Here is a 12,249-nt window from a genome sequence, read left to right on the forward strand (position 1 = left end):
TTACTACTGTTAACACTGAAGAACAGATGTAGAATCATTCCATTTGTTGTGATATGCAAACCTTGAATGGTGTGGCATATAAGTGTACTGGCTTGAAAAATCAAAATATAGCAAGCATTATGATATGAAGTCCTTACGTATAACATGGCTGTTAATACATACGTATGGCATCTGAAAGATGTATGGGTTCTGATAGTATAAATAGTTGTATCAATTCAAACATCAGTTGTCCTGAAAATTATCATTCACATCTGCTACTGTGGTATCCACTGTTGTTATGCTGACAGCCAGCATTGTAAGTGTTTTTCTACTGTCTGTGGTCTTCATGAAGGCTGAGGAAATAACCAATGAAATCTATTCTCAAAAAGTTGCTCTACCTGGTTCACAGACAGGATATGATCAGGTAGAATGTTGCTGTGTAATTAGAGATCGCTCTTTTCACTCATTTGATAGTGCAGTCCGTAGTCTTACTAATAATATGACGATCAAAATTATTGGATCAAATGTTGTGTTGAATTCAAAAATTACTGTAGAAAATCTTAAGAATATTGCAATAATTGGACGCAGAAATTCCACTATAAGCTGTGGTACTGGAGCAATAAACTTCATCTCCTGCAACAATGTTACTATTAAAAGCGTTGACTGGGAGAGGTGTGGGTCGGCTAGCAATGGATCATCATATCCAGGAATAAGATTTTATAAATCATCCAACCTTATCATTCAAAGTTGCTCCTTTAATTCCTCAACAGGACAAGCTGTAGTATTCTCAAAAGTGTCAGGAAATATACACATCAACAATTCTGTGTTTACACATAATAATCAACATAGAGGTCATGGTGCAGCAGTGCAGTATGCACCTGATGGTTCAACTTGTACCCAAACAAAGTTGGTGATTAACAGCTGTAATTTCTCTTACAATGGGGTTGCCAAGAGTGTTATCTTTATTGATGGTTCAGGAAATAGACAGCTACAAGTTTCATACTTGCAAAATTCATTATTTGTTAGCAATGAAGGAGTACCTATTTATCTTTCACAACATAAACTACATATTAAAGGTGATGTGGTTTTCAGGCAAAACACAGTGGTTGCTGGTGGAGGAATTTTTAGCAGCAGATCAATTGTTGAATTTAAAGACAGCTCTAATGTCACATTCTACAATAATTCAGCAAATACTAGCGGTGGAGCAATCTTTCTTAATAATTCTACATTATACTTTGGAGAAATTTCAGTTGTAAATTTTGTAAACAATATTGCTACTTCATATGGTGGTGCAGTGTTTTCCATAAGTAAGTCTGCAACATTATTTGATGGAAACACAGTGGTAATATTTCAAAGCAATGCAGTAAGCAGAAGTGGTGGAGCTCTGTGTTTTGAAAATTCCAACATGTTATTTGCTGTAAACTCAACAGTGACCTTTAACAATAACACTGCTACATTTGGAGGAGGAGCAGTTTTCTCTAGAAGATATTCAGAAATATTATTTGATGGAAACACAACTGTGTCTTTTATAGATAATGATGCTAGTGAAGGAGGAGCTGTTGAGTCTTATAATAACTGTAGGATCACATTTAAAGGAAACTCAAACGTGACATTTAGTCGTAACAGCGCTACTTATGGAGGGGCAGTATACTATGTAAGTTATTCAGAGATATTATTCGATGGAAACACAACAGTGGAATATAAAGGGAATCATGCTGATAAAAATGGAGGAGCGCTTAATTGTTTTGAAAATTGCAGCATAACATTTGATGGAAACTCAAAAGTGACATTTAGTGACAATGAAGCAAGATTTGGAGGAGCAGTGTGCTCCAGAAGTCAATCTGAAATATTATTTGATGGAAACAAATCAATGACATATAAAATTAATGAAGCCGGTGTAACTGGAGGTGCCATTTATTCACAGGAGAGATGTATCAACATCTTTAATGATAATGCAGCAGTAGCATTTGTTGACAATTTTACCTCTAATGGAGGAGCTGTATACTTAGAAACAAATTCTGGTATATCATTTGATGGCAACTCAGAAGTGACATTTAGTGACAATGAAGCTAAATATGGTGGAGCAGTGCACTCCAGAACACATTCTCACATATCATTTGATGGAAACACATCGGTGACATATAACGCAAACAAAGCCAGCATGAGTGGAGCAGCTGTTTATTCTCATAAGAGGTGTATCATTATGTTTGATGGTAATTCAACTGTAGAATTTATTGGTAACAGTGCTACTGTGAATGGAGGAGCTGTGTACTCAACAACATATTCTGATGTGTCGTTTGATGGAAACTCTAAAGTGACATTTAGCAACAATGAAGCAAGATTTGGAGGGGCAGTGTACTCTAGAAGTTACTCAGTGATATTATTTGATGCAAACACAACAGTTATATATAAAGGTAATCGTGTTGATAAAAATGGAGGAGCTCTTTATTCTTATGTGAACTGCAGCATCACATTTGATGAAAACTCAAAAGTGACATTTAGTGACAATGAAGCTCTATATGGGGGGGCAGTGTACTCCAGAAATCATTCAAAAATGTTAGTTGATGGAATAACAACAGTGAAATACAATGGTAATTATGCTGGTAAAAATGGGGGAGCTATTGGGTCTCATGTAAACTGCAGTATTACATTTGATGGACACTCGAATGTGACATTTAGTGACAATGGAGCTAAGCACGGTGGAGCAATGTACTTCAGAAGTTGTTCTCAAGTATCATTTCATGGAAGCACTACAGTAATATATACAGGTAACGATGCCAGTAATAATGGAGGAGCACTTCGTTCTTATGGGAATTGCAACATCACATTTGATGGAAACTCAAAAGTGACATTTAGTGACAATGAAGCTAAATTTGGTGGAGCAGTGAACTCTGGGTATTATTCCCAAATATCATTTGACGGAAACACTTCAGTGACATATCAATTTAACAAAGCCAGCATAAGTGGAGCAGGCATTCATTCTCATTTGAGATGCAGCATCTTAGCTGTTCAAAACTCGGTAGTGACATTTATTGACAATAGAGCTAAAGATGGAGGAGCAGTGTTCTCTACAAGTTATTCCCAAATATCATTTGATGAAAACACAACAGTGAACTACAAAGGTAATAATGCCATTGATAATGGGGGAGCTATTAATTTTTTTGGGAACTGTAACATCACATTTGATGGAAATTCAAAAGTGAAATTTAGTGACAATCAAGCAGGAGTTGGAGGAGTTATGTACTCTGAGAGTTATTCTCACATATCATTTAATGGAAACACATCAGTGACATATGATGCCAACAAAGCCAGCATAAGTGGAGCAGCCATTTATTCTCATAAGAGGTGTATCATCGTGTTTGATAATAATTCAAAAGTGGAATTTATTGGTAACAGTGCTACTGTGAATGGAGGAGCTGTGTACTCAACAACATATTCTGATGTGTCGTTTGATGGAAACTCCACAGTGACATTTAGCAACAATGAAGCAAGATATGGAGGAGCAGTGTATTCTAGAAGTTATTCAGAAGTATTGTTTCATGGAAACACATCAGTGACATATAAAATTAACAAAGCCGGTGTTAGTGGAGGTGCTATATATTCACAGGAGAGATGTATCAACATCTTTAATGATAATGCAGCAGTAGCATTTGTTGACAATTATGCCACTAATGGAGGAGCTGTATACTTAGAAACAAATTCTGGTATATCATTTGATGGCAACTCAGAAGTGACATTTAGTGACAATGAAGCTAAATATGGTGGAGTGGTGTACTCCAAAAGACATTCTAACATATCATTTGATGGAAACACATCGGTGACATATGATGCTAACAAAGCCAACATAAGTGGAGCAGCCATTTATTCTGATGAGAGATGTATCATCATGTTTGATGATAATTCAACTGTGACATTTATTGATAACCACGCGACTGATGGTGGAGCAGTATACTCAACAACATATTCTAATGTGTCATTTGATGGTAACTCAAAAGTGACATTTAGTAACAATGAAGCTAGTTTACATGGAGGTGCTGCTTATATACATCAAACAAGTAATATGGTATTTGTTGAAAACTCATCAGTAACATATGTTAACAATGTTGCAGTTACAGGTGGTGCAATGTATTGCAAAGAGCATTCATGGATATTATTTGAAGGAAATGCCAAAGTAAATTTTAGAAGTAATACAGCGACAAATGGTGGAGCTGTTAATATCCAAAAGTCTAACATAAAATTTGCAAAGAGGTCATCCACAAGATTTAATCATAATTTGGCTGATAAGAATGGTGGAGCAATATACTTTGGTAATAACTTTACTATGACATTTGAAAGTGAATCTGATGTTATGTTTAATCAGAACAATGCTACTGTTTATGGTGGTGCCATTTATGGTGAACTTAAGCAAATTAATCAGAGCAGTATCTTATCTAATACCACAAGGGTCGAGTTTAGCAGCAATACTGCTCTTGTGGGTGATGATGTTTATATGCACATACAAGCATCATGTGATGAAATTTGTTTGAATAGCAGCATTGTGGGGTTAGACGTGACACACAATAATCCTCCCCGTCATCTAGTTCTGTATAACCCAGCTACCTGTATCAATACTACCAATACAATAAATAATTGTGACACTTACTTTGTGGATAATATAATGCTTGGCCAAAACATCAAAATCAATGCCTGTGTACTAAGCTTTCATGACCGACCTGCTGTTGGAGTGGACTTTGTGGTAAGTGGTGAAAATCATGATCATAATCTTGATGGGACAAAATATGTGTCAATAGCTTGTAATTTATTTGAAGGGATCAGTGTAACAGGCAAGGAGATTTCTGACACTACCAATTTCTCAATCATGATTGCATCATATACAAATAGTGATTTAGAAATTTCTGTCCAGCTTATAGCAGAATTATCACCATGTCACCTTGGTTACCACTATGATAATACTACTCAAAAGTGTGTATGCTATGATGGCAGTGACATTGTGTCTTGTTCTGGTAGCACATCAACCATCAAAAGAGGTCACTGGTTTGGTGTAGTTGATGGCAAATCAACAGTGACAGTTTGTCCTAACAATTATTGCAATTTTACTTGTTGTGAAACTACTAATGGATTTTATCAGCTCTCACCTGTGAGAATGAATCAGTGTAGTTCACACCGATCTGGTACTGCTTGTGGTAGTTGTGAGGAAGGATATACTCTCTCATTTGATTCTGTAGAATGTGTTAGCATTGGCAAGTGTACAAATGGACAGACAATACTGGTTATCATATTGTCAGTGATATACTGGATAGTTCTGGTTATAGCAGTGTTTATTATGACATACTATCATGTTGAGATTGGTTACTTGTATGTTATTACATACTATTACAGTATGCTGGAAATTTTACTGGATCAACATTTGTATGCATCACAAACACTGTATACTGCTGTTAGCATTATGTCTAGCATTGCTAAAGTGTCTCCACAATTTCTAGGAGAGTTCTGCTTGGTAAAATCTATGACTGGAATTGACCAAGAGTTCATTCATTATGTACATCCACTAGCTGTTATCATCATTGTAGGAATAATATGCCGGTCAGCAAGAATGTCTTACAAGTTGTCAGCATTTCTAAGTAGAGGAATTATTCGTGTAATATGTTTTCTTCTGCTATTATCGTACACTTCTGTGGCCACAACTTCATTACTGTTGTTGAGATCACTGACATTTAATAATGTGGATAAGGTTTACACATACCTGTCACCTGACATAGAGTATTTTCATGGTCGTCATCTACCATATGTTATTGTAGCAGCATTATTTACGCTAATGATTGTCGTTGGTCTACCACTTCTACTTCTACTTGAACCATTCCTTAATCACAAGATCAACTTCACTAGGTTCAAACCATTGCTTGACCAGTTTCAAGGATGTTACAGAGACAAGTACAGAAGTTTTGCTGCTTACTACATGATTTGTCGAATGGGGATAATTTTACTACTCACAATTAATTCATCCAATGACAACACTTCACAAGTTTTGTTACTCATAGCAAACATACTAGTAGCTTTGATACACATAATAGCCAAACCTTATGGAGGTAAAATTCTTAATATCTTTGATGGAGTTGTTTTACAAATAATGTTGTTCATTTCAGTAATATCAATGTACGACAGTTTTGGTTCAGGAGTGTTGTCGGCAATTATCATTCTTTTTGTGATCTTACCATTAATAGCATTTGTTACAATGGAACTGATCATATATAAAGAGATCATTAAGAAAATTGTCACATACTGCAAACCCAAACCTAATACAACCATTGAAGTACCTGTGAGGGATACTGGTATTACTATGTATATTGACGATAATGTAAGGAAGAATGCTACCGTAGTTGATATGTAAGTGTTGTTTTCCACTGTGCATTTGTATAAATTACAAATCAAATAAAGTGGTTGTGAAATTATATAACTACATTCATATCCCAGTGCGTGGGAGAGTCAAACCGCCGCGCTAGGTGATAACTAACTTACTATCATTGGGTGATAACTAACTTATCATCCAGTGCATGGGTTTTCAATTAGTGTGTGGGGGCAAGCTTCGAAACCAGCCATGTTACATGAGTAGGGAATCTGAGGCAGACCGGTAAGATTGATACTTTAGAGTGGCCGTGATGTATGTAAATTAATTAGAATACAGGCACTAAAATCAGCTTAATGGTGGCTTTTTGGCTATGATTCTCACTGGGATATAAACTAGTTAGCTATATCCCAGTACACTTGGGCAATATCTTAATATCACCCTCATACTGGGATATAACTATAATGTATGTGTATTTGTGTATCATGTATTCTTAAGTCTGGACTTTTGGGTTTGTGTTAATGACCTTCTTTAAGTTTTATATATATTTGCCAAATTCTGTTGTAACTATTTGTAAAAGTACATTTAATTTTGTGCCTTAAAAAGTTGCATAAAATGCTGTTTTCTAACAGCATTCGACTAAAATACACATACAAGTGTCTTTCATCCATTCATTTGATTCAACATAAATGACATAGTTTAAAAGTAAAGATGCATGTAATAATATTAATACGCTGCAAATATTAATGCTCTACCAACAACAACGTCAATAAAAATGAATTCAGATATCAAGATATAGTCTCCAAATATGTAACTATTAATACTGTACAATGTAAATCTTGCACATAGAAAATTTATGTGGTGTAGTTTTTGTAGGGGATGCAGTGATTATGCTGGAATAATAGATGTGTGCAGGATTCAACATTTAAGCTGGCATTTAATACTATATAAGAAAATATTCAATTTGCACAATTCCATTTAAAAATTGAAATACGTTTTCTATTAATAAAGCAGTCAGTAACTCTAATAGAACAGTCACGCTTATATGACTTTAGTAAAGAATGATAGGGTACGGTTGTGAGATGAAGTATTCTAACATAGCAACCAGTTAGAAAGAGAAGAAGACCATGAGATCAAATACAACAACAAACTAACATTATATTGACTACAAATGGTGCCATAATTTTGGGAACAATGGCATATCTCATAAGTGATTTTTAACACTGCTGAAAAGTGTTATAATAATAGCCTTATGCCTAGTTATTTATTTTGTCTTCCGCTGTAAATGTATTACTGAATAGCTATTAGTGCATCGAGTGAGTGGGCGGCTGGGGACGAGACTAGTAAAACGACAAGTTCAGCAAAAAATCAAAGCCATACACAACTGACATGCTTGTCTAGCCTTATTGACACATTGTTTGTAACTTGACTACTCCAAAAGTGTGAGATAGAAGCCAGTTAAATCCCACCTACACTCATAGGATATCTAGTTATCAACACCATGGCCTTGGCTTCGCCTAGGCCTCGGGTTGATAACTATGATATCCTACTCATGGTGGGATTTAACTGTAACATAACTTGCATTTTAGCTATGTACAGTATTTGATAGTGTTACTTTCAATGTACAAATGTTATCACATATTAAATAACTATAGCTAGCTATTCACATGTATTCTATGATAACTTATAATATCATATTGTATTGATCTACAGATTTAACCAAAACTCTAACAACGATAACAATGATAACGGTGGTGATGATTTTACTCACTATCGTGAGTCCTTTTTAGAAGTAATGAATGAAATTGAAGACTGATTTTCTAATCTGAATTGTACCTGTTTCTAATTTTGACTATTGAGTGTCACTCATACAATTTAGTGCATGAAATCACATCATGTATTATACTATACACTACACACAAGAATTCATTATACATATCACATCACTCTCCAGTAAATTATACGTTATCAGGGCACATGTTAACATGCTTAATTGATGTTTATAGGTGTTTTAATTGGTGTCATCTGTGGAAGCAGCCCACCCATCTGTAGCATCAATGGGTACCTGGTGCTTACTGGGGAAGAAAATTCCCAATTGTCCTAGCTTGTCTCACTTAGTGGTGTTGGGGTTGTTGTGGAACTTCAGGTTCCATGACCTCTCTTCGTGAGCCCTTTCCAGTCCTCCTGTGGGTTACTAGCACTACCCCTGAAGGATTTGCCTGCACCATACTCAAGTGCTTGAGTTGTGCACAGGGCTGGGCAGCGGTATCCATGTTTCACACAGCTGCCATAGCCTTTGCTTTTTTGTGCATGTGTGTGCAGACGTACGTATAGTACAGGTGTATGTGATAGCATTCATGTGCATGTATCGTATGTATAGACTGTATCTGTTTTAAACAAGTTCAGTGAAAAGTATTTAAGTACAAACAATGTTGTTTGTGTATGTACTTGTATGACTGAAGTCTTGTCCCTGGGTTGGTTGTTAGTAGGCGTGAATTCCTCAATGAATTTTTTTGCAGTGAATTTGGTTTGCTAAGAATAGTTACAGCTGGTTCAGAATTATGTAACCATACGCCATTATTCTCAGAATAACTATGTAACCTTATACATTCCTACATTCCATTGTTTTCCTGTATTTGATGACATTCACAAAGAAAATTAGAATTGTTTGGTGTGCTTATTGTATTAGGGCTTAATTACTAGAAATAGTCAAGTACTCAACTACTGTGTGCAAATGTCGTACTCATGTACCCACTGAGAATTTTTGGTGTTCGGGTAGTAAACGTTTGTGACTCAGGTGCTCAAAGGATCACATGAGCTGTGTTTTCAGAGTATGTACTGAACTGGCAGCCTATAACTTAGTTTGTTATGCTTTATTTGTTAGAAATGTTAGCGTGACTATTTTACACATGTCCGTAGCTAGGTATGCATATAATGTGTATGTAGTATCAGGAGTGGTACCTCACGACACTCCTAACAGTATTCATATCCACCTGGTTGTTAACAGGGAAAGTACTCGAGTACTGTTTAAATCTTCATGGTTGTTTCATTACATCTTTGTAAGTTAATGCCAAAAGAGATATGTTATTACAACTCAGCACATTAGACAGGGCCTTTCTTTCATATGAGTGTGTACATCATACTAACAAAAATACAGTAGCAACAGTTCCTACAGGGGTGTAAGTCATGCCCTTTAGTATTAATATAGATATCTTCATGGTATTTGTATGAATCTCAATAGTTAAAACTTGGTTTTGCCAACGAATCCAGGGGCTCTTACAAAACAAACTATAGAGATAACTTGAAGCTTATGTGAAGCACTATCTGGTTCTCCTTGTCGTTTGTTCATTTTGTATGGTGACTATATGAGACTCATGTGAAGGAAATGCAACACACCTCACACTTCTTAGTTATTATATTGTTGCATTGCGTAGTGACTTGAATAGATCAATTGACAACGATACGATAGGAGAAGACAGGAAGAGTGTACTGAAGTCATTTCGGATGGTAAGCCATACTAAATGATAGCACCATTATTTGATCATGAGAGTGTCCCATCTTCTTCTCTATGTAGTTGTACGTACTCACATGGGATTGCTGTCTAACGGATCCACACTTCGTCCGTACATGCTCAGAGTTCTACATCACTCTGGCTGTCTGGTTGATGATGCAACTACAAAAGGAAGACCAGCAATCATCATCAGCAAACGTATGGAGCCATTAAAATTTTGTTTTCTTGCTGTACACTGCCGTCTTGTTATTTGTAGCCTGAAGCTAAACACGTTATGGCTTGTATTCCAGAATACAGTATAAAGGATATGGTTGGATGGTTTAGGTTTGTTGCAGGGAATCATCCACGCCTACTTTCTGGCCTGGAGGTAAACGTTGTAACTTTCACAGTTGTCATGTAAATACTTGCTGCTTGCTTGGAATTGTTTGTATTTTAGTAATTGTGTAGAATTATAAATACATGTGATGTAAATACTTGTGTACTACATAGCTGACACCTTTTGTCGACTGCTGTGTGACACTGTTACAAAGACAAGACATCTTGACAGGACCAGTAGCTCAGAGCAAGGTTGTGTCAGTTCTTCTTTCCTTTACGGAGGGCAGCAATCAAGCCAGTAACAAGTGAGACACCACAACACATACATACTTAACACAAGTGTTGGTAGCATGTAAGATACATGGTGTAATGACCCTGAGGGGTTCCATGACATGTGATGCACATGTAGAATCATGTGCATGTCACATGTAGGATAGCAAGTACATACAGTCATGTCACTGGGGGGTTATGCATGTTAAGTAAACAAGAGTCCTTAAGGCTATGCAGTATTGCAAAACAACTCTCTTCTCCAGTAAAGAAGATGCCTTGGTCCTATTATTGAATATACATTACCCATTGCCATTGGTACATAGTGTGATTAAGACTAATGAGGAAAGACTCAACTGCCCTTGATGTCGTACCCCACTGCCCATGTGTTCAATCACACGAAGTCATCTAGTGACATTAGTCAAAATTTCTTGGGCTAGGAAGTGCACAATATACCTGAAATCAGCCAATACATGGAGCTGTTGTTTATATCTATCCTTTGCAGTTTTCTAATTAGGTTTTCGTACATAGTCTTGTGAATTGGCATTCATTAATCATGCCGGTAAGATTTTTAAAGCAACGCTTCTAATTCATTTGATTTTAAGTATGTAATAAGTAAGAGTATAAGAATTAAGCACACATATTTGTGCCATCAGAGGATAAATGGAAGTGTGCAGCAGCTCACAATGAAAATCCCAGAGTAGAAGGATGATAAGCACTTCACTTTGAGCATTATCTGTGTTGATATTGAAGGAGCTTATAAGCGCCAAAGGCACAAAACTTTGGTGCTTATTATAAGCTCCTGGTGCTATACACAATTTCACAAGGGCCGAGAATGTGGACCAATGTCATGAGACGTTTGTCACGTGATTGGGTACATGGGTGGTTGGGGATAAGATTAAGTTGCATTCACTATGAACATCATATGATAAATACATACGAACATACATGTGTGTGTTGACATCATGCATGTTCAAACATTTAGAAGGTAGGTAAGTTCATAACACATCGATAATTTGTGACACCCTCTATAACATCTTGGTTGCATGCTACACATTTGGAGTTACACACTTTCCATTTTCTACATACTGTAAATTTCTTGCTGAGGTGTTCTCTTCTATACTGTAGTGTATGTCACACACATGGTAGGATTATGGTGTGTATGATGTAACTGGCATGTGTACTGTACACTGTAATGTTACATTGTGTAGCATGCATGGAAGGTTTATCCCAAGTGTTACAATGCACTTAGCACACATGTTATGTACATATGCATGCTCAATATATGTGCTTGTGGTTTATTCTTTTCTTGTTACCTTGTACTGGAGGGCATGTCACATCTCATGTTGTGATGTCAGTGTAGTATAGGATGTGTTATGTAGTGTGCATGCAAAGTACGTATGTAGTCTGTAGCATTGTGTGTGTAGAAACTTAATACAGTAATTTAATGAGTTGCCACTTTTCCTAAATGGCTGAGGTGCATGTAACTCACTTAAGGAGCAGGCAGGATAAGTAATAGTCATGATAGATGTGTGCAAGTGACCACAGAACATAACATACGTGGTACTTGTGTGTGAAACTGAATACCATACTTCTTACTTGGGTGTATTTATGTCATACATATTGAATACTATGAGGAAAAAAGTTACAGCAAATCCTTACATAGCAGTCACCTTATTAATAAGACCACCTTGTTGTTTAGACCTCCCAGGAGTCACTATAGTTCCTATATAGAATATAGCAAATAGGAGTTAAGTTTCAAATATGTATATACGTATGTATACTTGGTAGTGTTGTGTTTTATTGAGATAATTCAATGACATATATTGTGTGT

At 36.3% G+C, this 12,249-nt stretch overlaps 2 protein-coding genes across 2 annotated transcripts; both read left to right on the forward strand.

Annotated features, from left to right (window-relative positions):
* The first annotated feature begins 325 nt into the window (after window positions 1–325).
* Window positions 326–5,555, forward strand: LOC136263827 (probable outer membrane protein pmp20). The gene is made up of 2 exons (XM_066058451.1): window positions 326–5,476; window positions 5,550–5,555. The coding sequence occupies exons 1-2, from the start codon at window positions 326–328 to the stop codon at window positions 5,553–5,555; spliced, it is 5,157 nt and encodes a 1,718-aa protein (XP_065914523.1).
* A 3,676-nt stretch (window positions 5,556–9,231) lies between these two features.
* On the forward strand, window positions 9,232–10,606 carry LOC136263828 (uncharacterized). Its single transcript, XM_066058452.1, has 5 exons — window positions 9,232–9,334; window positions 9,693–9,829; window positions 9,897–10,031; window positions 10,090–10,200; window positions 10,323–10,606. The coding sequence occupies exons 1-5, from the start codon at window positions 9,232–9,234 to the stop codon at window positions 10,455–10,457; spliced, it is 621 nt and encodes a 206-aa protein (XP_065914524.1). The 3' UTR covers window positions 10,458–10,606.
* The last annotated feature ends 1,643 nt before the right edge of the window (window positions 10,607–12,249 follow it).

This window comes from Dysidea avara, chromosome 8, assembly GCF_963678975.1.
Source record: "Dysidea avara chromosome 8, odDysAvar1.4, whole genome shotgun sequence".
Taxonomy (NCBI): Eukaryota; Metazoa; Porifera; class Demospongiae; order Dictyoceratida; family Dysideidae; genus Dysidea; species Dysidea avara.

Coding starts and splice junctions, on each gene's coding strand:
- LOC136263828 (XM_066058452.1), top strand. CDS start 9,232: ATGTCCGTAGCTAGGTATGCATATAATGTGTATGTAGTATCAGGAGTG. Junction 10,032..10,089: donor AGCAATCATCATCAGCAAAC/GTATGGAGCCAT, acceptor TGTTATTTGTAG/CCTGAAGCTAAACACGTTAT. Junction 10,201..10,322: donor GCCTACTTTCTGGCCTGGAG/GTAAACGTTGTA, acceptor TGTACTACATAG/CTGACACCTTTTGTCGACTG.
- LOC136263827 (XM_066058451.1), top strand. CDS start 326: ATGAAGGCTGAGGAAATAACCAATGAAATCTATTCTCAAAAAGTTGCT.